The 27718-nt window shown below is 40.3% G+C and overlaps 3 protein-coding genes across 7 annotated transcripts; 1 reads left to right on the top strand and 2 right to left on the bottom strand.

The window, feature by feature from the left end:
• Positions 1-19124, bottom strand: smad2 (SMAD family member 2). Of its 4 annotated transcripts, none has more exons than XM_051412220.1 (11): positions 18970-19124; positions 15610-16145; positions 10570-10659; positions 9601-9794; positions 9049-9183; positions 8838-8912; positions 8509-8562; positions 8034-8246; positions 7621-7758; positions 6686-6830; positions 1-4313 (listed from the first exon to the last, which is right to left on the bottom strand). In XM_051412220.1, the coding sequence occupies exons 2-11, from the start codon at positions 15864-15866 to the stop codon at positions 4190-4192; spliced, it is 1425 nt and encodes a 474-aa protein (XP_051268180.1). In that variant the 5' UTR covers positions 15867-16145; positions 18970-19124; the 3' UTR covers positions 1-4189. The 4 variants fall into 4 exon arrangements, with proteins under 4 accessions (XP_051268180.1, XP_051268182.1, XP_051268181.1 ...); XM_051412222.1 differs by having other exon boundaries at positions 8850-8912; XM_051412221.1 differs by having other exon boundaries at positions 15610-15926; positions 18970-19112.
• On the top strand, positions 19122-25161 carry si:dkey-175m17.6 (heat shock protein 30). 2 transcript variants are annotated; one of them, XM_051412225.1, is made up of 2 exons: positions 19122-20242; positions 22186-25161. In XM_051412225.1, the coding sequence occupies exon 2, from the start codon at positions 24432-24434 to the stop codon at positions 25050-25052; it is 621 nt and encodes a 206-aa protein (XP_051268185.1). In that variant the 5' UTR covers positions 19122-20242; positions 22186-24431; the 3' UTR covers positions 25053-25161. The 2 variants fall into 2 exon arrangements, with proteins under 2 accessions (XP_051268185.1, XP_051268184.1); XM_051412224.1 differs by having other exon boundaries at positions 20877-22977.
• Positions 25162-25236: 75 nt separating this feature from the next.
• LOC127370287 (heat shock protein 30-like) lies at positions 25237-27490 on the bottom strand. The gene has a single exon (XM_051412226.1). It carries the CDS (start codon positions 26820-26822, stop codon positions 26202-26204), a length of 621 nt encoding a protein of 206 aa, XP_051268186.1. The 5' UTR covers positions 26823-27490; the 3' UTR covers positions 25237-26201.
• Positions 27491-27718: the final 228 nt, after the last annotated feature.

Raw genomic sequence — 27718 nt, 5'->3', positions numbered from 1 at the left:
TTTTCAGTTGAATTAAAACAGCTTTATTAGTGTACACTGTAAGAAGTTGTCTGTATATGTAGAATAGTTGGAAAGCCTATGAAGATCATCATCAGTGTTTGAAGAAGACAGAAATCCTAACAGCTTGTTGTCTAATGGAATATGCTCTGTCGATAGCAAGAAAAAGGAACAGTGTGCATGGTAAAATAAAAGTACAACTATACGATAACATCACTAGTGACATGTAGAAGCTTCACTTTCCTCCAAAAAGCCACCTTCTTAGGAATTCATCAGAAAGAGGCTTATTTGGGGGTACACAATTGTCATCACAATAAGAAAAGAAAATACAATATGTAATCTGTAAATAGGAATGTGGACCCTTAAAATGAGCAGATGTAGCCTGCACGAAACCTCATTTGGTCTCATCTTCCATCTCCAAAACAGACTTCTCAGGAAGTGAGAAAAGCTGGTTAGATTGGGGGTACAATGCCGGGTGGCACCCATTTAAAGAAAAAAAAAAGTTGATACAAAGGCTTTTGCTGGACTATGGCAACATGCATAAAACAGCATGTCTAGCCATCAGAATACACTGTGCATATTTCCTACATTGGAAAATGTTTTTGAGTATACAGCTTTTTGATATCACTGCATAGAACTGACATGTGGGTTAGCAATGACACAACAGCCTACTATATTTTCATTTTAGCATTTTAACATGTGTACTGAATCAAGTTTTTTTTCCTAATAAATGAAAGAAAATGACAGACCAGCAAAGGGACAGGACAGACAGTTGGACAGATAGATACACATATAGACAGACAAACATCACTGCATTCAGCTGGTTTTAGTCTGGTTACAAGTGAGAACGTCAAAAAATTTGACCCCGGCAAATGGTCGATGAATGAAGAAAATGGTAAATGGTATAAAAGTATAGTTCATGATTTGCCGTAGTCAAACTAACTTCAAAACACGTTGTCCTACAGGACCATCATTTGCTTTTGAGATTTTTCTAAAGTGTAAATCTTTCAGTTTGGTCCGAGTGCTCTGGTACATCACCCCGAGTGAGGATGGCAAGTTTGTACCAAATGAAAATCTTTAATCAAAGTTCCTGCAGGATGCTGACAATATATATGAATTGTCTCCTCTTTTTTATGATAAACTAAACCTTCATTAAAGTTGCAATTGCAGCAGTGAGTATGTGTTTACATGCACACGAGAATTACTGTGCACCCAGTTAAGACCACTGTCAGGTGTTTGTCTCAGTTTGGAGAAAGTCAAACAAACTATCTGGAATGTGACAGTATGAGACAAGATAATGATGCAAGTATACACTCAGTCCAATTTATATACATTTATATGTCCCACTTACAATCCCATTTTTCATGGTAACATTGCTGAGGAATACACTTGGAGTAAAGACGCCTTTCACTGGGATATAATATCACAACACATGTGCATGTAAACACACTTCACAAATTAACCTTCCAAAGTAAGAGCTTTTAAAATTAAATAACTAAAATTCAGACTTTTTTGAGTTGAGTTAGGATTCAATCCAACAGTATTATTTTTCAGTATCAAAACAGTTGGTATTAAATGCATTTCTTTTCTAATGACCATGGTATATTGAAAATAAGCAACAGGTATCTTGATTTGTAGCTAATAATTTCAAACTAATCGAACCCCAGGAGGACATTGGAAAGTTAAAAAATTATATTAAGCCAATAAAAAACTGGAACTTTCAGGTTTTCATCAGCAAATGGGTTTATAACACAGTGGATCTGCAGTGTACAGGACATACTGTAAATACATGCATTCAGTCTTTGGGACAGCACTCTCATAATTTGGGTCAAACCCATAGAGCTGAAAACTTGGTAAGAGTAAGGCAAGAAATTACCTTTATAACACATTATAGATTCAGAAATTCACCAGCCGCTTTTACCATTTTAGTAAAGAAAAGAAGGTGGATGGAAATTACGGTGTCTTGGCCTCTCAATCATTAAGTACACAATTTGAGCTGTTTTCAATGGTAAATTCAGTGAAAATGTTATATCCTATGCTACATACCTCATAAATCATCGGCAAGCTGAGTTCATTCCATACAGTGGGCATATTCTAAAAAAATATTGAATTCTAATAAAAAGGAAGAAAGCTTTGAAGATTTTAAATATATTCATATAGAAAAAATACATGGAAATACAAAAATGTAGCTAAAAGAAGGTGTAAAGAAAATAATAGCTGTGTCGTATAACTAGCTAGTCAAATACTTAAAGCTTAAACACTTCGAGTTGAAAAGTTAAAATACCAATGTAGGTAACAGCTGGCTTTTAAATCAGGGCAAGAAATCTCATTCAAATCAAATGGATGTTCTTCAATAAGCCAATTCAGACAATATAAAAAAGGGGGAAAAAAATCTTTATAGTGACCATTTAATATATTTTTTTGTAATTGTCTTTACTTCAGTTGGGCTTTTCAACATTCCTATCTGTACATTTCAAAGCATATCTTGCTGTATTTTACATCAAAGGCAATTTTCTTGTAGCAATATCAAGGGTGCATAATTTGGGGCAGTGCAAGTACGGTATAGAAGCTATTTTTTTAAGTCCCACACTGCAGGACTTGTTATCTTTGTCTTCCTATCAGTAAAATGTCAATAATGGGGAAACCGTGCATTAGTCCAAGCATATAATCAAGAGACACAGAACGTAAGTGATGGGTGTTTGTCTTTTTTTTTCCTGTTAGACAGCAGGGGGTGACACTGAGGCTTAGACTCTTGAACTGCCTCCATACTGAGTCGTATTCCTGCATATCTCCAGTTCCAACCTACAAGTCATATGCAATATGACATCATTGCAAAAAGTTAAAGAAAATAATGTAAGAGAGAGCGCAAGAGTGTCCACGAAGGAAACAGAGAGACAAACTGTTTGGCCTCAAAAACCAGAAGGGGGCAAACTTAACCGTGGCTTACTCCTTATGCTTTTATTACTGTCTGAAAAACATATTCATAAACTGTGTGAAGTTCCAGTGGAGTGACATGTCCTTACGCTCTTGCGCTGAGAATTCCTTTAACTTAGTTATTCCAGTTATCTGTGCTGTTTAGCCACTGACAACACTTAAAAAAAAAAAAAAAAAAAAACTCCTTGTGGAAGAACAAAAAAAATACTTCTTTGTTCCAGCTCTGATCCACACTCAGACATCTGCCTCGTTGCACGCTTGCGAATGAATGGGACCAGTCGACATTAAACACCACAGAGAAAATGATTGGTCGTTATGTCAAAGCAAAGCTGTTATAATAGTAAGTCAAGTGGTGTGTGAACTGCAAAGGTTTGTCTGTGTTACAGTATATGTGTTTGCATGTGTACATGTGAAGACGAGGTATGTAATATTACTTATAGACATCAATTTGCTCTCCCAGTGGTCACCCCTTTTAAGAGCTGAAGGACCGTCAGTTCAGTGTAATCAGGTTTGTGATCCTGACAACACAGGACTGATAAGGAGAAAAGCAGGAAAAGTGGAAATCTCAGATAAAAATGGAAGTTTGGTCACCAAAACCAAGAAGAAAAAAAAATAATGTCCAGGCGTGAAGCTGACTTTGGTTGAACATGAGCCTGGAGTGGCAGTACTACTGTTGGTCAACCTTGTGTAAACGGAAATCTTGACACTGAATCAAAGTTGTGCTGTGGTAGGTAGGTAGTGAAGAGGCAAGGTGGACTAGTGCTGGGAGAGACTGTCTTGTAACTAGAAGGTCACATGCTCAACCGTTCTCGTGTCACTGACTGGGACAGTAGAGCCCTGTCCTGCTTTGCGTTTCTGGATCGCAGCCTCAATCAAATACCGAAAAACATGAATGTAGTCTAGTCCCTTATGACATCACTCTTGTCATTTTGATATTGCAGGGTGATTTCAATTATAAGGTCCATGGTTACTGGAATGTCAACATCAATCCAACAGAGCCTGAGGTGATCAGGCCCACTCTGACATCACTTTTAACATTCCACTATTGTCCATCAGTGATGTCATTCTCCCATCCTCCAGGTCCATTGTGTAATCCTTTTTTTCTTCTTTGTTTTTGTTTTGTTTTCATCATGTGCGAACATCAGTTTAAGACTGCACGGTGGTCTCCCTTAGGGCAGACTGGTCGAATGTTGTGAAATGTCAGTTTGAATTTGCGTAGGCAGCAGACGCAGCAGCAGCAGCAGCAGCAGCACCCTGTTTAGGACATACTGGAGCAGCGTACTGATGGTGAACCCATCTGAGTCAGCACCTTATCCAACCACTGGAGGGGGCCGTTGAGATGCAGCTCAATCCAACAGGGAGTGCTGGTTACGGTCTGACGTCTGTAGGGATGAAATACAGAATATACATAAAAGGAAAAACTTCTTGCGGGTCCAGATGAGGCTTAAAGTGTTATTGCATGGCATATGCTATGAGTCTATATTGATTATAATGTCAGTCACAACCCTAGTAGCATTATTTAGAAAATGAGTAGTATTTTCTTTCAGCACAAAAGTGATGGTGTTAGACAAAGAAGCGGCTATATATAAAAATAAAATTTACATTAGAAAAATCCTACAACAAATCCAAAAAAAGTGAAAGGGAGCTTGCATCGCCAAGGTCTGACCACTCTGTGGTCCTACTAGGGTTGGCCTGGGCTCTACAGACAGTGGAGACACTGACTGTTAACCAGACAGGCCACACAGCGGCTTAACCCTGGCCAGTGAGAACAAGCCAAAAACCCCCCACAAAAACGCTGCTGTCTGGCTCCTGGGAGGGTACAACACAAAGCAGAGCCAAAAGCAGAACAGATGTTTGCTGGATGGATGGTTGGAGGGCCACAGACACAGAGAGATACAGACAAATGCCCTGTAATCTCTGACATTTTACAACAAAAGGAGGAATATAATGGAGATTATACGCATGCAGCACAGATGAGAACATGCACAAACCTTTTACCTTTTCAAACACTTGTTTACATAATGTACATCGTCACTTCCTCAATTTTATATGAAGGTGCACCTGTATCTATTTACCTTAATTACAAAGTGGGGGAGACAAGACAGTGTCACACAGTTTTATCATGTCATAAGATATAACCTGAGTAGTGATTCATACTCTGACAGTAAACTATTTTTTTTACACCATGTGACGTGTAGGGTGCAATGCCAGATCTGGATTTGAGGCTTGAGTCATTTTTCAAAATTGATTGTAATTGTAAAACTATTGATACACAGATTTTTGTTGAGTGATATTTAGGTTTAAGCAGTTGTGTCTTTTTCTCAAAGATGAGGCTACAAAATGTTTAGTTTTGTTTAAGTTCAGTCCATTAAGCTGAGGGAATATGACATCAGCTTGTGAGTCAGTATTCATGGCAGATGGTACAGTTGCTGTTTGCACTGAACAGCATTTGGAGAGTCTGCAGGCTTTGCTGGGCTCTAGCTGGACCAACATGACCTTAGCCAGTGCAGGCTTAAGTGTGATTTATACTTCTGCATCAAATCGTGGGTATGCCATAGCCTGATGTGCACCTCCCCAAAAATGTAAATACATGTTGTGGCGATGCGGACCACAACAACTGTGATAGGTCCCCTTGGGTTGTGTGTGCATTGTCTGAGAATGGGAAGCGACTCCTGCAAAACCCAGATGAGTTTATAATGCGGTTTGAGAATCCCCCTCTTCAAATGCTTATATTCTCAGATAAGTGTGTCGTGACGCACACACAGACAAACAAGCACACATGTGACACTGCCTCGCTGCATGACATGCTCTTGTCTGTCCCCTCGTATACCCTTCAACCTTTTGTTTGACAGGCGGCAGGGAAAAAAATTAAACAAGGAAAACGCAGGACAGATTGAGGAGAGAGACAAAGGAGAGTTTCAGTTTCAGTCGAAACTCAACACATAGAAACCCCGCCACCAACTACATTTTTGCCTGTGTTATCATTTATACAGTGCACAATGTATAAATGCTCATAATGGCGTAGGTCACTTGCGTAGGCTGCTTGCGTTCGGTTTTTTTGAGCTGCAAGCAAACCTGCCCAGGGCTGTCAGCATATTATAGCTGATGTTTTTCTTTCCCCTTAAGCTTGTTAAAGTGAATATAGAACTCAAATAACCTCTGATTCCTACAACACGAAAGTTACACCCTAACAAAGAAAGGGTAGATCTAAGAGCCACAGTGCCCAGAGACAGATAACTGCTGTTAAGCTTCAGTCACTGCAGAATTTATATCAGCAAGATTTCTGAGCGAAATCAATACATTTCAATGGAATCACTGCAGTCAGTGGAGTCACACACAGGGGTTAAGTAAATTCAAGAGGTGATAAATTGCAAACCAGTGGCAGTGGTAAACTTCCAGATATGGAGGGTGTTCAAACTGGAGGAAGCTGCATCAAAATAGCTGTGTCATACCATCCAAATTAATGGGATACTGTTCTGCCAAATGTCAACAGAACAGTCCACTTCATGTTCATTTTGCGGCAAACAACAGTAGCCACTGCCTGCTAATAGTCTTTATGTCAATAAGCCATAGCAAATACAAATTGGGTCTTAATATCTTGCCTAAAGGTTAACTAAATAAAATAAAAACATGACTTCTTTCACAAGGATGCATTAACGAATTTTACTCTCTGGTCTGGTCAGACACCTACAGCCCTCCATTCAACATGGATGATAGTAAAAGAGAGAATGATGTGCTTGAGAGTGTAAGTTACCTGTACTCTGCTCCCCAGCCCTTGACAAAGCTCATTCTGATGGTGCACATCCTGGTTAGTTGGTAGACTGCCTCAAACCCCTGATTGACTGACTGGGCCAGCAGTGCAGCAAACTCCTGGTTGTTAAAAATCTTCAGATTACAGCCTAAAAAAAGGAGGGAAAAAAGGAGGTGTGAGTCATAGGCTGGTCATCACTATCAGATGGGGTTTATTCGGACATAGAGAAGCTTTCTCCATGTCTTGGTAGAGAAGGTGGACTGAAATACTGAGGACAGCAATGGAAATACTAAACAAAAAACAAAAAGTGTTCTATGAATTACTTTACAACAATGGGTATTTTCAAAAGTGGTGATTCCACTTTACCATTTTTGTGAACACAACTTAAAACCACCATGCAGAGACATTGTGAAGAGTGGGTGTGTTACATGTTGGTGATTATTCTTCGTGGGGCTGACAAGTCCGACCCCTGAATGTCTACAAGATCCTTGTTTCCTTTCTGTACAATTCTGTGCCTCAGTAATGATACTGTTCACACTGCTCATTTGGCCAGGAATGAAATGTTCAAACTTACATGGGTACAGATGAGTCAGTGTGTGTGGGTGAGAGTCTGAGAAAAACTGTCACAATGTGGAGGGCATTAGCACTCTTCCTCAAGCTTCACTTTTATCAATATCAGGTGAAAAGAAAGGTCATGTTCCACAATCCAGTTTTATATTCATCCATAAGCTATTATGTACCCACTGTTACCAAGAGTTTTGTTTGGTGATACTGATTCCTCATATGGATCCAAGCTGCCAGATAAAACTTTCAGTAGTGGCTCAATTCATTATTCCAATATATCTCCTAGGCAAACTAGGAAGGAGGCTTTTTGCCAGATGTACAGCACCTATTTTGCAAGAAGGAAAAATGAAGAAGCACTATTTATGTGTATAAACCTGGTGGTATCTTGCAGACTGTGGCAGGGTGCCAGCCGTATCGCTGGTTGCAGTTGGGACTCTGGACAAAAATGGCACTGTCACTGAGGCACTCGGCAAACACCTCCCCTCCGATGTAATACAATCTCACACCACGACCTGCAGAGTGTGACACAGGAAAAATGTGAAGATAAAAGAGAGCAAGAAGAAATTCTGAATTCTGTGCCATAGAAAATATCATGGTTATTCAGCAGTATGTCCATAATAAAATGAATTTAATAATCTTGTAATGCAAAAACTACTATAAATCCCAAAAGCTTGACATCTTGAGCCTTGAAATGTTATGATCCCTAAAACTGCCATAATTGTTACAAGATACAATTAACTCAAACTAATCAGAGTCGTAATTACTGTAAATCTCAGTGTGCTTGTACCTATATGTCTCCTTGTCATTTCAACAGTTGCGTTCCTGTTGACATTGCTGAGAAGCCCTAGACAGAAGCGTTCAGAGTTGGAGGGGTCGGTGAAGCCGTCGACTGTCAGAGACGGCTGAGAGGCATGAAACGTCTCTCCGACCCGCTGGTTTAGCTCATAGTAGGCTATCGAGCACCAGAAAGCTGGTTCGCTGTAGGTAACAGGCTGAAGGTCTGAAAAGATATCAAGGAGGAAACATTTTATATTTTCTATTACCCAAAATGATAGTCCTTCTAGGACTCAATTTCTGGTGAAAGATTATATGTTTTGGTCCATTTTCAATATGACACTATTCCCATTATTCAAACTACCTTGGCTCTCCAATAAATCACAACAACAACTCACACACATTTGATTTTACTTTCAAGAGCTATATATCGACTTGCAGTAAATCTGAAGAAAACTGACAAAGCTATACAAACAAAGCAGTCTTACCCAGGCCATGACTGACAGGTGACAGGGTGCTTGGTGACATTTCTGCTGGTGAGCCTGAGGGAAAAAAGAAAAAACACTTTATATATCACCTTTTCAAGATCTGTATTATATGTGATGTGAATATGTATGCATATATGCAAGTATGTAAATTGTGCTGTTGTTGGTGTTAGTGTTTGTATTGTTTATGTTCACTGCTGCTATGATGTATGTCTGTCTGTAGAATGATTTTAAGTTGCCAAAACTGATCTTCTAACCCATATTCTAAGTCTTTTTCCAACCAATGAGATACACAGCAGCATGTCCACTAGCACAACACTCAACTAGTCTACCTGTTTCCATACTTTGATTCATCTGCTGGTCGCTGGTCTCTCCATCTTCACTGATATAGCCAGGCGGAGGGGTCTCTGTAAAAAAGACACACACAACAACGCAAACATTCAACAAGAATACATTTTAAACAACACACTGCTGCACATAATCAGAAAGAGTTCTTTGTGTAAAAAAACAAAACAAAAACAAGTTCCTGCCTTGCATACAGACCTGGTATATAGTTATTAGGAGGGTCTATGCCAGCAGGGAAGTTGGTGTTTTCAGGAATAGAGTTTGTAAAATCATCTAGAGGTGGAAGCTCTGTCAAAATCTCTGTGTGGCGTGGCACCAAGACTGGAGGCAACACTGGAGAGAGAAGGAGGCAGTAGCTCAGTGAGTAGGGACTTCGCTTGGGAACCGGAGGGTTGCTGGTTCAAGACCCATAGACCACAAACAAAAACAAAAATCGTTGCAGCCCCATCACTCCCCCCATCACTCCACCATGTCCACAATTGCATTAACTGTGTGTGTGTGTATAAAAGAACAATTTCACCCTAGGGGATCAATAAAGTATGTCTTTATCTTCTTCTAACAGCTATACAAATCTAAAATAATTAAGAAAAAACTGAGAAAAATAAACAACACAAATACAAGTGATGATGAAACTTCAGCTGCCGTGACCGCCGTCATTGTAGACTTAATAGAGGGCACCTTGAAGATCACAGTCAGAAGTACTCCGTGTAAAAACTATGTCACAGAAACACAATGCTCAAGGATCATTACCAGGCGTCTCCACTCTCTGGTAATGGTAGGGATTGACACACACTTCATCCTTTTTGAGGTTGAAGGCATACTGGCAGGCGTCAATGGCCCTCAGCTCGTGGTGGCTGTGAAGGTCGGGCCATCTCCACAGGCGGCAGTAGATGACGTGGGGCAGGCCCTTACGATGTGACACCTGAAGACGCCCATCCAGTGACCTGTTGGTTGGAAGAGAGGATAGCCAATAGCTCAGTGATGTGCCCACGACTTCACAGGAGGGATTCTTAAAGACGTCTGTGCTTTAGTTTTTAGTGTGCACCAATAAAATATCCAAATAAAATGGAGTAAATAAGGAAGGTCACTAATGCATCAACCAGTGGAGTGCAGAGCATTGGTTATGTTTTATGGCTAAACCTTGTTTTTGAAACTCATCAGCACAGTTGAAAAAAGCCATTGCACAGTCACAGTGATCTCTGAAACTACCGCTCTGAAACTAGTGCAAAAACAAAACAACACATTCATCTTTTCTGCTCCAATAATTTACTAACTTTGTTTGACAAAAAAAGTACCTACATTCTACACTTTATTTATCATTTTTATGGAAATCACCATTAAACTCATCTTCATGAATACATTTTGAAGGGTAATCAATACTACCACCTAATCTGATAGCACCAGCAGAGAACATAACTCTTATTATGTGCTTAATGCAATAGATTCTGTCCATTGTTTTCTTATTGCCTGTATTACATAAAGCATTATTGCACTAAAGGCAGTGATAAGGTTGTATTATGAAAGCCGATTACATTACAGTCTCAAAGTCATCTGATGCTTAATAAAGGAGAAATGGGCACACAAGCCAGTGTGCAGTGATACTGTAGATTACAGAAGGATAGATGAAATTTTTTTTCCTGCATAATGTTTGCAGGAAAGTAGAGATGTAATAGCGATTGTTGACTCATTGTGTGTTTGAGTGCATGTGAGTATATTCACCTGCCGTGGTCAGGGTATCCGTACATGCCTGTAGAGTCCCACTGCTCTATCGTGTGGCCTGAGCCTAGACCCCATAGATCTGAGCAATTACTACAGACACACAAACACACACACACACACACACACACACACACACACACACACACACACACAAGACATGCATACACACAAACACACACAGAGGACAAGTGCAAAAAGGATAAAAATAAAAGAAAACAGATGGTAAACATGAGGCGTTTCTTTCCAAATTAGTAGGATGAAATCACAAACATGTACAGTTGGTCTCTTATTGGCACAAAGGAAAGGAAGTAAAAAGATCCGCCCTTGAGCTTTTCAATAAGAGACACTAACTGGATGACACATGATCATGTGACAAATTGGTCAGACACTGATGTGGTGCAAACAGATGATGCAGGAGGTATATAGGATTGAATTATGGCGGCCTGTTAAAACTTTTAGCTGGGAGGTGATACCAGATTAATTCTTTTTCCTGCTCACATATGTGATCACACTCACACTGAACAAAAACACATCTGATCATTTTACTTGTTTTTAAGGCTTTAGGTTAAATAACCTCCTGCAATGCCTGATTGCGCATAATATCTGAAGTACACATACACATGATTCACATTTCTGCATATTATTTCTCAGACATGAGAAGTGTGATGTGAAGCAAACAGGAAATATGCATTTACACAACAATGATATGTGAATGAGGAAATAAAGAAATTCAATAGACAAAATGTGTCAAGACGTGACGTAACAGAAAAAAACAGATACAACACAAATGTGTGTATAGAAAATACAAAAGGGTGTGTATGAAGAAAGAACACACCCCAAACGTTTCAAAATGGCTCTTTAAAGCTTGGATCGGAGACGAGAAGAGAGGGGATTCTGTTGTCTGATCAGGGCAAAGTAATTGCCAGACCTGTCTCTACAAGACCTGCTATCTCAACACTTATCAGCCTAAGAGTTCTACAACATCAAACCCCATCTATACTGTATCTCCAGACACAGCTAATGTCTTGCCTTCTTCCATTCTCACTTAAAAAGGTCCAGTGTGTAACAGGATGTAAAAGGAGGATCTATTGGCAGAAATGGAATATAATATTCATCGGTATATTTTTATTAGTGTATAATCACATGAATATAGGAATCGTTGTGTTTTCATAACCTTAGAATGAGAAATTTTTATCTACAAACGCCACATGGAGCGTTCCATGGAGTCAGTCATATTGAACCACCATGTTTGCACACAGCCTGTCCTTATTCGTTCTATTCATCAATAACAGATATGAACAGTGTTCAGTTAGTTTCAGTCTGCAACTTCACCGCTAGACACACAGAATGGGCCTTTAAAAGGTCGCCAGTACTATCTCTACAGTGTCTTTCAAAAACCCTCTTACTGAACAAGAGTACTATATAGCAACGACGTATATATATATATATATATATATATGTATGTATGTGTATGTATGTTGTGCTTTTCCTCTATCACATTACTTACCTCCACTCAAACAGAAATCTACAAAGCCCTACAGCTGCTATCTCTGGACAATCATCAAGACACTGCCCTGACATCCTCCACCACCCAAAAGAACCCCCCCCCAAAAAAAAAAAAACGACAAATGCAAGAGTCAGAGCGGTTTATCTTAGACTTTTATCAACCTCACTTCACTGTGTTCAAAGGGAAGTGAGCTATGTATCAAAGGCCTGGAGTGCTATCTCCCAACAACTAACACTAACACTAGCACTGTCAAGTAGTACATCCGGACCTACGATTTGATGGCAGCGTTGCCCCTACTATGTAGTTATTTCATCCAAGCCAGCATCAATCTGTGAAAATATATGGTAACCAAAAACGCTTTCTCCAGACAACCATACATCTGTTTAAACTCACTAATTCCAGTGTTTAAACTCTGATGAACCCAGGACAGGCTACCTGTCCCTTAATAACAATCTGTGGTTTTATTGAGCCCTGTGACACTAAGTTAACAGTGAGCAAAAACATCTTTATCGTGTATTTTCATTTATTTGTGTACCAAATAATTTCCTTCCTAACCAACTGGTTCAGCACAATCAAGTAACGCCAAACAAAAAGGTGATATGACTCATTGTACAGTTGAAAGGATGTCGGTTGTATGGTCCAAACCCTGAAATCCTGAGATAAAAAAAGAGATTGAAGACAGCAGCAGTATTCAAGTGAATGTCTAAGAACCACCATCACCTTATCAGTACCACTTCAGAAGCTACTATCTAGCCTACATTCCTCAGAGTGAAGAAACAGAGAGAGGCCTGGCATCAGACAGTTTAGCCTCACGTTTCCTTTTTACCCATTTTCTATTTACAGTATTCCTCCTACTGCCCACTACTTCCTCAACAATGAGACCAGTTTCACATATACTGTTCAGCATACAGCATATAACATATATGCAGTAAATATGCTGCTGTGTAGTCATATTGGATCAATATCTACTCTATGTTTTCATGTACTCGTTTGAGCTTTCATGATATTCTAGCACTGCCCTGCTTCATACTTTACTTAGTAAACTTACTTGCTCCACTGACCTGCACTGACCTTCTCTATAACTTCAATATCAAGACATTTAAGTCGGGCGGCTGTGGCTCAGGAGGTAGAGCGGGTTGACCACTAAGGTGAGGTGGGTGAATGTGGCATGTATTGTACGACGCTTTGAGTGGTCGGAAGATTAGAAACGCGCTATATAAGTACAGTCCGTTTACCATATAATTCAAAGCAAGGTGTACATCTACACAGCATTCATGAAGGCCTGGTGACGTGAGTGGATAAGCCATCAGACAGCAATACAGTAGAGAGAAAGTATCCACCCACCTGCTACATCACCATTTGACATCACTCGAGACCCTTCCATGATAAAGGAAATGTAAACACACACAAATGTGTACACAGTATATTTGCAACACCTCTGCTAACAGGGCCATGTTGATTTTTCTTGCCACCTCTCCAACTTCTAGCATAGATAGAGGTCCATACAATTCTGTTAATACACTATCCGATTGTTGTCTGGATCCCGGTATACCCAGGGTAATATCCAGTGTAATCGAGGAAGAAAATGAAGTCTTTTTCCCACGTGAGGTCCTGTCTGTCAAATTAACCTGTGGACTTAGGGTGGTGGTGTGACGAGAAATAGCATTCTTCAGTGAAAGACACCATTTTAAAAACAAGCGGTCCTAAAAGTGTCTTTGAGCAGGACACTAAATCCCCTGTCAGCTCCAGGTGAGCTGATTTGTGGCTGACATGGGTGTGGAGTGTTGCATAAGAAAAGACCATTTCTTTGCAGGGACCAATTCTATTATTGATAGTTTATAATTAAAGGAAACTCAAAGAGAAAGAAGAGAGAGGGTATATTACACAGAAAATCTGAGAAGGGAAGCTCATAAAATCTTCACAGAGCAGCCAAGTTATCTCCCCTTTCTGTTGAACCTCAGTGGATTGATTGACGTTAATCACATGCTTCTCATGGGGCTCCCCTGACTTTGCCACCTTTGTCATGATAAGGTTTCACCTGGTCTGGTGACTTGGCTCGTGTACATAGTCATGCGACACAGGAGAAATCTATACTGAAAGACACATGACCTGTAACCATTCAGGCTAAGTATCTACAGTATTAGCAGGTCTGGATGCACAAACTATTCAACTTCAACACAGCTGTGCGGTACTTTTATTTAATATCAATACTCAACACAACTAATATTTATTCTTTCTAATGTTTTGTTACAGGTCTTAGACAACCTTCACTATAATATAAAACAGTCTGTGTGACTGAGGGGGATGATGTGTGCATAAAAGCCCACTGTAAACACATAACACCATGCTAAATAGCCATTCAGATTGCCTGATAAAAGCAAGCTCTCCAGTTATTTGTAGATTCTATTTCCAATTAGAGGTGCACCAATAGCACTTGTTCAGATTAAGGCAGCAAGTACTTTATTAAGTGGAGCAACCAATGTCGAGTACCGATCTGAATACACTCGTAATGTATCTAAACAAACTTAATTTACAGAACAACACAGATACTGATGCTGCAAAGCATTAGTGCATCTCTACACCTTAACTATTTGAATACATAAAAAAACTTCTTAGAATGTCACCAAATGTTAGTGCCTATGATAAACTCTCAAATCATTTAATTTCTTTTGATTCAATTACTGTGATCTTAATCTAAGTAGAACCTTATAACAAGCTATGTTGACCCATCTAATCATATAATGAGATGAAAGGCAATACTGAAACAAGGTTTGGCGGTTCAGAATTTTGTAGCTGCAAAACACTACAGTATAGGCACGATCAGAGCCAGTCACACTTGAAGCGATTGATCAGAATAGAGCAAACAATCAACAACGCTGCACGCAATGTAAATGCACGGATATGTGTTCTGCATATAGAAGCTCAATGCAAAGCAAGTTTGGTTGGTATGTGTGGGACATCTGTTTCCTCCAATCAGGTTTCACTTCTGCTGCCTTGCTAGCCTATGGAACAACAGATTGGGGAAGTGGCCCTGTTGTTGCACAACAGAGATTCTTTCTGCACCCTTGTGGGTGACTGTTACCCCCCGTTCTTACTTTCATGTGTGTTTACACATCTCGTTGTACTGATCTGTATCGGTGGTATTGTGGTATGCCAGTGCATTCCAGTGTGAGTGTGAGCTCGATTTGAAGTATGTTAAGGCTGAAAAAATTGCCAGTTAATCAATTGGTTTTGATCATTAATAATTTAAGACATTTATCAATCAAAAATGCTGGTTCTTAATCAATCAATCTGTCTGTAGTATGACAAAACTAGAAAATGTGTATGAGTGGGAGAGACAGTATGTATGTGTTTTACCTAAACATCATGGCAGATGTGGTTCTTATTATTCCTTGTGACAATAACTATGTTATATGTGTGTGTACAAATGTACAAGACAGAGCCAGAAAGGGGAAAAAAAACAAAACAGGATATGTGTGTGTGTGTGTGTGTGTGTGTGTGTGTGTGTGTGTGTGTGTGTGTCCTCATCTCACCTGGGTATGGTGACACACTTTGTGTTGCTGTTCTGTGTGCTGATGGCTTTCTCCAGCTCATCCAGCTGCCCGGTCTTCTTCAGCTTCTTCACCAAGCTCTTCACAGCTTTTTCACACCATTTGTCCTCCTGTCCTCCTCCATTCTGCTCCCCTACTCCTCCAATTCCTCCCCCTGCTCCTCCACTCCCAGCTGGAGTCTTCTTCCACCCCAGGAGACGTTTAACTACCGGGGGAGTGAAGGGAAGGATGGAGGACATGGTGGCCTGTGGTATGTATGTTTTTGTGTGTCTTAAGTTTGTTTTGATGACCCTCTTAATCTGACGTAAAGAGAAAAGGGGAGAGGGGAAGGAGGGTGATACAGGTGAAGGGTTGTTGTCTGAATTCCTACTGGAGATTTCAAAAAAACTATATATACACAGAATAAATGTATGTATTCCTTAATGTCTAGTCAGAACTAGGGCATTAGTCTTGAGCAAATATCAGATGATCTACAAAATGATCAGATAGGGAGCGGAGAGGAGTACATCCAAAGAAACCTAAAAAACAGAGAGGGGAAAGAAAGCTCACATCAACACTTGCCAACACAAAGAGTAAGACAGTTCAGAAGATGAAGAAGATGAAAAGTCTAATGAAATACTCATTGCATAACATTTTCCTCTGAAACGATGACATCAATTATGCCCACACATCCAGAATCGTGAACAGTTTTTCTGCCCTGAGCCATAACCATCATATCTACCATAACCCCCTGCTGCTAACTCTCCCACCAAGTACAGTTCTGTATGCATCAGCCAGTCTGGTAGTCATAGCGCTACACACCCTGCACACATGCAACTGATTCTGTTTCATATTCAGCACTCGTTTCTCTGTTGGTTGACCTCTGATGAACACACTCTGTTGGTGGTGCCCATTTTTTATGTGCACTTGCAACACGCCCTTTTCGATTACAAAATTAAGCTATTCTGTTTGCACAAACGGGTTGTGCCATCCTGCAAAGCCACTTACTTATTTACATCCTTTAACGCAGAGACCTTCTCTTCTTTAGGGGGTGTCTGATGTATTGGTTACTTTATTGATACTGGGGACGATAATTCCTTATATACGACATATCCTATCAGAATTTAGACAAATATAGAAATTGTACATGCCGTATACTGAAACACTGAATTTAGTATTACTTTGATCGTCTCAATTTCAAATGTGTTTTTGTAATCTGTTTAAATGTCACATTTATAAGCCAGTTTTGATAAAGGTCTACTTTTCTCTACATTTCTGACAACTTTAGTGATTGTTATAGTGAACAGATTTATCCTTTATTTACAAAAACGACAGGGTGACACATGTATCAATCATCATCAACCAGCATTTCACCATTTGTACTGGACTGTTGGGTCACAGGTCAGATGCTTAACCTTACAGATGCTGTTCATACAGCTGCAACTCTGCACAAATCACTGTATATGTGCATACTTATATTTTACTCCAAATGGCAAGGGTGTTGTGTCACAACATATGGCTGCTTTGATTTATTTGGTCAATCTTTAAAAACTCATTGAAGACAACTTACAATTTATAGTCATGTTCAAGCATCTTTATTACTGAGAAGAGAGAAATATATATACACTAATCCTATACTAATCCTAAAGTAAACTTATCCCATTATCGAAACCCAGTGTTCACCCTCTCATAAGAAAGCTGAGCCGTGTCGGACTGTGTTAAACCCTGCTCGGGAGCAAGGTCTTAAAGCCTTGTCAGACAAAACATGCTGACCCGTTCACACCAACTGCAACCCTTTTTAGGTTTCACAGATCCTTTTATAGGACTATCCAAGGTGAGCAGTTAATTGTTCTGGAATTCAGAATCTGACAGGCAACGGTGCTGAAAACAGCAGGCGAAATGTGGAATTCAATGGCGACAACACACACTAAACATCAAGTTCTGGGCACTGACATGAGCTCTGACTTGCATTTATAGCTTAAACTATATTACAGCTCTAATGTTATTGCCAAGGTACATTCTCCAGTCTAATGGGGAAACACACAGCAGATCTACGGAGAATACTCCAACTTAATTATTACCAAATTTGAGAACTTGTCCTTTTTTGTGGGCCCAGTCCTCTCAAAAGACTTAAATTGTGTGTAACGGTGCAGCAGATCCAATCAACGGGAGCAAATAAATACAGGTAGAACCACTCGGTGATGCATATCTCTCAACCCTGCTGCCAGGGAAGAGGGGATAACTGTCCTCGGCATGCTACTCTGAAAGTCCAAGCTCCTTCTAAGAATTAATTTCACAGGCTTAACCCTTGGACTGCTTACTAATAGTGTGAGAGTATGAATGGCTTTCAGAAGGAGGCAGACCATTCCTGCAAATAATTAACTACAGTCTTAAACTTCACTACCTGCAGTTGCTCGATTCTGTCAAAACATTCAAGCATGCTATCCACTACAGTCAGCACACAGTACATAAAGAAGTGCTTCAGGGAACAGGCTGTGATGCCACAATACGAGAAGGATGGAAAACACATAGTGTGAAAGGTAAATACTACAGTCCGTGGTTATTAAGCAAAATAAGGGATCACTTGAATTTATGATTGTGGTTATTCCTTTTTGCTGAAGGTTGCTACACAAAGGAGGATGAATAAACTCCTACAACAACAAAACCGTTTGAGGAAGGGGCGTCCCAGGAACAAGACCCTTGTCGTATGAGGGAGCTTTAAACTGAACAGAAAGTCTTAATGTAAGGAACAACAACAACAACAACAACAAAAAAGCACAAAAGGTGCTGATGTGGCCACAATGCATATGTCTACTCGAAATGCTGACTACGGCTATTACGGCCTTGTGGGCAAAACAAGCAACGTTGTTTTTGGCTGAAACGTCTCGTCTTTTAGTGAGAAACTGTGTGTTTTGGGTTAACGCCGCGAACACACACACACACACACACACACACACACACACACACACACACACACACACACACACACACACACACACACGGTTTGAAGAATAAGCTAACGCTACTAAACGGCGATTCAGACTAAAACAGCCAGTGGACGTAGACTTTGATAAGCGTCAGGAAAAAAAAGCGAGTTGATTCCAGTGCTGAGTGTCCTTTGCTGTGTATTTACATGTACAGTGAAAATATTCAGGTTTCTTTTGTCTCGATATGACTGATAGTTCCCCCTCTCCTCCTCCCCTCGACTCCAACAGAAGGGAAAAAAAAAAAAAAAAAAAAAAAAAAGAGTAAGAAAAAACCGCTAGCAAGCTTGCTACTTTGTGTCACAGACAAATAAACAGGTCTGTTGCATGTTTTGTCGCTATCAAACCAAATCAGTTTCATTGTTTAAAACACACTTACCCGGCGAGGAGTTGGAAGGACGCTGAACGGTCACTCAGGTACCTGTCGGAAAACCCTGCTTGTTCATTTTAAATGCATCCGGAGAGACTTTAAACTGTATTTTCCACCTCAGAGCCGCCGGGATGATGGCCCCTCATTCAAAGCTCAACCAAACATGTATCACTTCAGGGAAAACATAAACGGCAACGAGACGCCACGATGTCCCGCCTTCTCTTTTTTCCCATTGGCTGAATCCCGGGGTTCAGCCGATAACCTGTTGCCAGACGTGCGTTCAATTGGCTCGAGGTCGTGTCCGTCATATGTTGTTACGTACGAAGGTATGTCGGTGATGTTTATCAGTGAGTACCTTGATTGTCCTTTTTTACAATTGCATAACACTGTAGCTCGAGTCGTCAATTAAATAGAATAAAATAGAATAAAGACAAATCTCATAAATAGAAGAATAAAACAGAACATGTTTTAAAAAATTTGAATCAATAAAAGAAAAAAAAAAAAAACACCCCTGCACCGCAACATGCTCACACTTGTATGATAGCACCGCAACTGTTGTGTTATTTACTGATTAATATTAAGCAGTAGCCTATATACAACTGATAAACATTATAGCCTATTTATTTTTCTAATGTTTTTTTGTTTTTGTTTTTGTTTTAATTAGGCCAAGCATGGTTAGGTACTAACCTCTCTTTATTTATTCAAAACTGCATACACACGATCAGTCCATATTAGGTTACGTGCTCATATTCGTGTTTTTACTCAAATGTTAGACCAGTTCAGAGAGATAAATGACCAGACGGTTACGGTCGGGTCAACCTTTCATTGGGCATCTGGTCACATCATAATGCAAATATGTAGACCTAGGCACCTGCAGCACCTGCACGCAAATAAAAGCCTTGCTCTGTGAAAGAATAATCGCCGGATGATGAAGCTGCTTCCAGACCTCAGCTCAATCTGTGCAGGTATAGGTAGTTGGTCACGTGACGTCAAACCTATGAGTATTTTGCTCATCGTGCACTGTGGAGTTAAAGGAGCCAAAGAGGCGCATGCTCAGTGCGCACTGTCACCTGGGACCTGTTGCTCGGCTGCGGCTGTCACTGCCTTTGTTTTAGATTTTAAAGATGCTTCTCTTTATCCTTCATCTTAATGGACGTGTATGATTCGCTCCAGACCTGCTGTAACCAAGCCGGATGAAAACACTAAAACAAAAAGAGGACACCACAAGTCGCTGTGTCTTTTATCTCAGTCGGCTTAACCAACGAAATACGGCCACACACTTGTAAGTAATGCTTTGTCTTTCATTAATTGTAAGAATGGCTGCCACTATTTAGAAGATTATTACAAATGTATGCTGTACAGGATATAGAGAATCAGTATGTTGGTGATTTAAGATTTTAGATTGTTATTTGACTGTAGCAGTAAATATTTTACATGCAGTGGAATTATGTCATTTAAAAAAAAGAAAGAAGAATAACATATATATATATATATATATATATATATATATATATATATATATTTGTTATATAGATAAAGGACCCATGAAGCCTTAATTAAATGTATAGCAGCCCAGGGCAAAATAATGGCAGTGTTTACCCAACTTTTAGGAGCTAACGAAATAGGGAGTTATGTTACATGTTCCACACTGTGTCTACAGGGGCTGTGTGCCTACTGGCAGGTGGGTACGGGATGATGCTCTGAGTGTGTAGACAAGAACAGATAATAACCCTCACTGGACCATCACCAAGGAGACAGAAACTCCAGAGGATTGCCTGCAGTGTTAGCTATAAAAATCTCCTAGGTAGACCAATGCCACCGCAGTGGTCTGAGTTCAGCAAGGGAGGGGGCAATTCTTTCTCTGCTATGATTATTTAAATTTTTTTTTATCTCTGTTATTTCCTATGTGTGTGCAGGTGTGTGTCTGATTTGTACACTACAGGCAATGGGCAAATGCTGCAAACGCAACGGGAGACTGCTGTGCATGTGCCTGCTGCCTTGCATGATGACCGGCCACCTTCTGATTTATATATTGGTGTCCATATTCGTCACGATCTCCTACAGTCCTCCCAAAATAACCATCCACTATATTGCCCCGGGGATTTCTGCTAACTCCTCCGCGTTCGCCTCTCACCCACTTGGCCCTTTCTGGAACCTTCGACTGGAGGACAGCGCACTGTGGAACCAGTTGCAGCATGCTTGGGACCGTCAGCACAATCCAATACTGAGAGGAAACACAACTGGCATACTAAGGAATCCAAAAGCTCAGATTTTATCAGACATCGAAGATGAATGCCTTTCTGACTGCATGTCTCACAAGTGTTCAGTCCCTCGCATGCAAGATTTAAACAGTTTGCCGGATCAAATGAAAGCATTCATCAAGTCAATGCACTGCAGGGAGTACCCCCTCCTTATCAATCAGCCTGGTATGTGTAGGAGGAACAATAGCAGCTTTGGTCTGGATTCTCCCATGCTCATCATGGCCATCAAATCTCAAGTAGGGAACTTTGAAAACAGACAGGCCATCCGTGAAACTTGGGGACACAGTGGGCTGGTGAAGGGTGCATCTAGTAAGAAAGGCGGATTAGTGCGCACAGTGTTTCTGCTTGGAAGACAGGACTCAAGCACGGGTCCTCACCCAGACCTGAAAAACCTCCTGGAGCTTGAGAACCAGAAATACGGGGATATCCTGCAGTGGGATTTCAGAGACACTTTCTTTAACTTGACCCTAAAGGATCTGGTGTTCTGGCATTGGCTCCAGGAATACTGCCCCACTGCCAACTTTGTGTTCAAAGGGGATGACGATGTCTTTGTTCGAACAGACGCCCTTCTGGATTACCTGCACAAGCAGTGGGAGGAGCACAACCTGTGGAGAGCCTATACAAATGAAACTAACATGGATTTGTTTGTGGGGGATCTAATCAATAACGCAATGCCAAACCGTGAGCCATCCACTAAATACTACATACCAGAACGTTTCTACAAAGGCGCGTACCCACCGTACGCTGGTGGAGGAGGGGTGGTGTATTCTGGCTCACTTGCGTTACGATTGAAAGAAGTGTCTGAGAGAGTGCGCCTCTTCCCAATAGACGATGTGTATCTGGGCATGTGCCTGCACAGACTCGGGCTCTCTCCAATCCACCACCCGGGATTTTTAACATTTGATCTCCCAGAGACAGACAGGGGCAATCCCTGTGCTTACAAGTCTGTTCTGCTTGTTCACAGACGGAGTCCCAAGGAGATGCTGACACTATGGAAGCAGCTCCAGAATCTGCCCGGTCAGTGCTGAGGCTCGTTTGCCTACCAAATAGGGTACATTGAGCACCACCGCGCTCATTTGGAAAACGTGTGCATCTTCGTGACTTAATCCTCATGTCAAGCAGGTGGTACCCTGTGAAGGTCATATACAAAGTACTGTACCTTTCTTCCAATGAGTTATGTAACACTGAGGAGGACACTGATCTACCTCAAAGGTACTTTTATTATGAAGGCATCACACAGTAAGGGCACACACTTTTTAAATCAGTACAGGTATGTATTTGTACCCTTTCAATTTAAAGAACATTTTATTTTACTACCTTCTAAAGAAAATATAATACCTTACATGTTGTTTCATAATATTTGAAGAGAATACTTTAGATATCTTTATACTATGTTACAAATTGTCACAATTACTATAGACAAAACGCTACAATGATTATTTTCTTCTCATCTGTTATTGAGAATGAAATGACCGACTCAGGTAATGTTACCCAGTTAACTACGATTTTGGAAGGGGGGCACCCTGATAGGCTGAGTCCTTGCTGCAGAGGCCATGGGATCAAATCTGACCTGTGGCCCTTTGCTGCATGTCATCTCCCTTCTATCTTCCTCTTTCCTGTCTATCTTCAGCTGTCCAATCTAATAAAGGCATAAAGCCCCAAAATAAGGCAGATGCTTTTTTTGCTGTCCTCATGGGCTCCACCAAAAAAATTATGATGCTCAAGGGTAAATAAATGTTTGTCTCTAAAAACATAATTTTATTGAATATCCTAATTTATTTATTTTGCTTATGGCATTATAATGCAATTCTGTTTTAGTTGCAACAATATTTAAAGTGGGATTTAACTCATCCAGCCATGAAAATTAATAAGCCACCAGCTTTGCATCAACAGCCCATTAATCAAATTTAAGTGATTATTTACTAATTACGGTCTAATCTTTGTAGATTTCATCACTTCAGCCATGTAGCTGCATCATACTACAGTACACTAATTAAATCCGCAGTTGTGTGTATCATAAAAAGATACTGAAGAGAGTATTTTATACTCCACTTCAGTCATGGTCACAAAAAAGTGCACTGGTTTGCATGTGGCTGTTTAAACAAAGATAGATGATGTGAATTTCCATCTCTGCATTATGCTTTTGGTTATTTGGCTATTTCTACATACACACAGGTCTGTGCATGTTTGGAGGCAAATTAAAAGGGAAAATGTTTGTTTGTCACTATTAACAAGGCAAGAGATTAATGTATTCATTATATTTACCAAGACAAAAGTAAATATATTTTGCATCTGTTTTAGCCAGACAGAGTTACATTAAAAAAAAAGAAACTACGAGAACAAACTACATTTGCCCTGCTGGAAGACCAATGGGAGGAGATGGGAAATGAGACCCCAGGAGATGAATCTCCTCCAGGGAGAATGCAAGCAGAAAAACAGCAACAAAAAGATCAGACACAGACTGCCATTGTATTCTAAAACAGTAAATTATAAGTCAAACAGTAATTCTTAAATTACAAAGGTGAAATATGTTTAGAGAACTGAATGCTTCCCTTCTCTGCTCCCTTCTCTTTATTGTATTAAAACCTATTCTTGTCTGGTCTCTATAATTGATTTTAGCACTAATAGGCAGACAGTGGCTTCAAACTAATGTGGTTGCAGAAGAAGATAAGTGTATCTAAGAACCATAGGAGAAAGAATATTGAGCTGCTGAGCACTAAAAAGGAAATGGAGTGTTGGAGGCAAGGTGAAATATATTTTGATGTTAAATGTAACTACATACCAAAGCCACTTTGAACAGTTTTTAATGCTTTCTGTCTTTTTATCTGGACCAATTGGACAAATAAAATCAAAACTAGTATCTAAAAAAGGGGGGTACCATTGTAGGTAAGTGATTACAGCTGTGAATGGACACCTTAATTTAAAGACATGACTTTGAGTGACATCTAGTGTTAAACTCCTGCAAATACAGGGGGGTTCCTGAAGACAGGAATGATCCAGTGACTTCGGCACTCTTGAGTAACAGCCCCACCCAGTGGAGAGCTGTGGTAATGACAGGAAACTTCCTGAAGCTTCTGGAGCTCCTCCAGTCAGAATATAAAACCTGGGACAGTCCCACTGCTGAGACAGAAAGCAACACAGAAGAGAACAGACACTTTAACAGCGATTCATCTCACAACAAGAGGACTCAACACTAAACACACAGTGAAGATGCTGTGCTCTCATGGATTCCAGTCTGCCCTCAGTCCATTCATGGACTTGTACTGGCCTGTACGCAGTCTGTGGCCAGAGGTCAGACCTCTGCTCCACCAGCAGGATCTACTGCAGAGAAACCTACAGGAGCTCTGCAGCAGTCTGGAGCTGATGGACAAACTTCAACACAAGATCCTGGAGGAGACGGAGCCTTTCCAAACCAGCGTGGCCGTGCAACCGCTTTCCTACCAGCTGGAGAAAGAGGGAGAGGACTTTGGCCTGACCCTGGACACTCAAGGCTTTTCCCCAGAGGAGCTGTCCATCAGGCAGGTGGGCAGGAAGCTGAGAATCAGCGGGAAGACAGAGAAGAAGCAGGAGGACGAGAAAGGCTCCTACTCTTACAGCCGGCAGGAGTTCAGACGAGAGTTTGATCTGCCTGAAGGACTGAACCCTGAAGCCGTCACCTGCTACCTGGCTCCAGACGGGAAGCTCCACATCCAGGTGGCCAAAGCTCCACGTGTTGAGGAGGCTGAGAGAGAGCTGACTATCAAGAGGAGCTTGGAGGAGAAAACACAGCAGAGTGTGTGTTCACAGGCAGAAGGCAGCAGCACAGAGACACACAACAGCACACAAACCTGAAGACGTGGACTCATCTCCATCTTGTTCTAACAATGTATAGTCAATGTGTTTAAATTATAATTATGTATTTTTTATTTGTGTATAATCAATAAATGTACTGAAACTTAAACTATGTTTTTTGTTGTTTTTTACTATTATTCAGTTTGGTAAAAAAGAAAAAAAATAGACTAACATTTTAAAGGATAGAAAGTAAATTTCTAAGGGTTTGTCTCTGAATTAATTATATGTTACATTCATTAAGTTTTTGGTGACCGGACAATCATTCTATAACTTTGATCTAGTTACCATCACGGTAGGATGTAATATTACATTTAAAGGAATATGTTTATGTACTTGAGACAATGTGTCATGTATTGAATTCTAAAACCTTTTGCAAAAAAACTCTTCTCTTAATAAAAATAAAATATATATTTTATGTAGAAGTAAAACATTCAAAGTATAATTTGAAAGTTCAATTTGTGTAGAACATTCATTTCACTTTCCCTTTTGACACGAGTTACAGCCTTGAATGTGGGTGTTCAACAGGAATTTGAGCTGAAAGCAGTGTATGATTGAACCAGAATTAACAATAGTTCAAAAAATAGTTTGATAAGCAAACAATACGTGGATTTCCTGTTAACTGAAAGGAGGAATAGTAAAGCCTTTTCTCCACAAACTAATTACCCTTTAGTAAAGCTGCCTGTATTTTGTGGCTACATTAAATCATCAGGTCCAAATCAGATCCTGAGACATGAACATTTTGAACGAATAGGACTGATCTTGTGTCGTCACCGATCACATGTAACAGCTTTATCCAGTGTGGCAAAATTTCATAAATAGCCAGTCTTGTTGAAGCTATAACGTTATACTACCCATAGTATAAATTGGCAAAATATCCTTTTAAAAAAGTATGACAATAAATATAAGTAATGTGTAAATATAAAGTATATTCTATGTGTTAGAATTGATCCCACATCAAAATATAAGTTATATATGCAAAGGACAAAAGAATAAATAAAGAAATGACAAAAAAAACTCATTTGAATTTAAACACTTTTATTTATCATACTCAAAAAATACAAAAGCATAAGCTCATCATTTATCACTTGTATAAAATACATAACTATACATTGTTAGTTGTTAGAACAAGATGGAGATGAGTCCACGTCTTCAGGTTTGTGTGCTGTTGTGTGTCTCTGTGCTGCTGCCTTCTGCCTGTGAACACACACACTGCTGTGTTTTCTCCTCCAAGCTCCTCTTGATAGTCAGCTCTCTCTCAGCCTCCTCAACACGTGGAGCTTTGGCCGCCTGGATGTGGAGCTTCCCTTCTGGAGCCAAGTAGCAGGTGACGGCTTCAGGGTTCAGTCCTTCAGGCAGATCAAACTCTCGTCTGAACTCCTGCCGGCTGTAAGAGTAGGAGCCTTTCTCGTCCTCCTGCTTCTTCTCTGTCTTCCCGCTGACTCTCAGCTTCCTGCCCACCTGCCTGACAGACAGCTCCTCTGGGGAAAAGCCTTGAGTGTCCAGGGTCAGGCCAAAGTCCTCTCCCGCTTTCTCCAGCTGGTAGGAAAGCGGTTGCACGGCCACGCTGGTTTGGAAAGGCTCCGTCTCCTCCAGGATCTTCTGTTGAAGTTTGTCCATCAGCTCCAGACTGCTGCAGAGCTCCTGTAGGTTTCTCTGCAGTAGATCCTGCTGGTGGAGCAGAGGTCTGACCTCTGGCCACAGACTGCGTACAGGCCAGTACAAGTCCACGAATGGACTGAGGGCAGACTGGAATCCATGAGAGCACAGCATCTTCACTGTGTGTTTAGTGTTGAGTTCTCTTGTTGTGAGATGAATCGCTGTTAAAGTGTCTGTTCTCTTCTGTGTTGCTTTCTGTCTCAGCAGTGGGACTGTCCCAGCTTTTATATTCTGACTGGAGGAGCTCCAGAGGCTTCAGGAAGTTTCCTGTCATTACCACAGCTCTCCACTGGGTGGGGCTGTTACTCAGGAGTGCCGAAGTCACTGGATCATTCCTGTTTGATCAGGACGTTTGCTGTTTCAAATAATCTTATGCAAATAGTCATCAGTACAAATGAGGTATGTGTATTAGGTTCAAATCAATCAATTAAGAAAACATACTTTTTCAAACATAACCTGGTGAGGGCATTATGCTATTTCTTTCACACGTGTCTTCAGGAACTTTATCTTTCTTTTAAAGATAATCTTTTCATGCCGTTTGCCAATCTAGTGTGTCTTTTTATGTTTGAGTGTGTGTATGCGTGTGTTTCTCAGTGCATTTTCTTTTGTAGTAAGGTTACATTCCTGAGATTTTGAAAAACTACACACTTTCAGAATTGGTTTAAAATGTCAAAGATGGAGGATAAAAAAAGGTTAGTCCTTGTATTTCTTTTTGAAGAAACAAGTAAATTGGAAAGTCAGAGAATGTAGGAAACAGGAGAATATATAAGTGGGTAATCTTTTTCATAGAGACATGTTTTCTAGTTCTTTTTATCGTAGATTCTATTAAAACGGACATTTGATGAATACTACATTCAACTCACCACCAGCTACTTCTGAAGGAAAATAGGAACCCATGAGACGCAGTTTCTTCAGTGGATGTTTAGTTTTGAGTTTCTCAGATGAAACACCATCTTGCTTAATATCTCATATATCTCAGCATGAGACTGGGCAAGCTTTTTATGTTCTGC

The sequence above is a fragment of the Dicentrarchus labrax genome, unplaced genomic scaffold (assembly GCF_905237075.1).
Source record: "Dicentrarchus labrax unplaced genomic scaffold, dlabrax2021, whole genome shotgun sequence".
Classification (NCBI taxonomy): domain Eukaryota; kingdom Metazoa; phylum Chordata; class Actinopteri; family Moronidae; genus Dicentrarchus; species Dicentrarchus labrax.
Note: the sequence above shows the minus strand (reverse complement) of the source record. Positions and strands in the feature narration are given on the sequence as shown.

Bases quoted from the DNA above. Each gene is read 5' to 3' on its own strand.
- LOC127370287 (XM_051412226.1), bottom strand. From the start codon at position 26,822: ATGCTGTGCTCTCATGGATTCCAGTCTGCCCTCAGTCCATTCGTGGAC.
- si:dkey-175m17.6 (XM_051412224.1), top strand. From the start codon at position 20,906: ATGGGCAAATGCTGCAAACGCAACGGGAGACTGCTGTGCATGTGCCTG.
- smad2 (XM_051412220.1), bottom strand. From the start codon at position 15,866: ATGTCCTCCATCCTTCCCTTCACTCCCCCGGTAGTTAAACGTCTCCTG. The intron at 8,913-9,048 runs GTCTGTATGCAA...TCTTTTTTACAG, and splicing joins TCCTAATAACTATATACCAG to AGACCCCTCCGCCTGGCTAT. The intron at 8,563-8,837 runs GTAGACTAGTTG...TTTTTCCCTCAG, and splicing joins GAATCAAAGTATGGAAACAG to GCTCACCAGCAGAAATGTCA.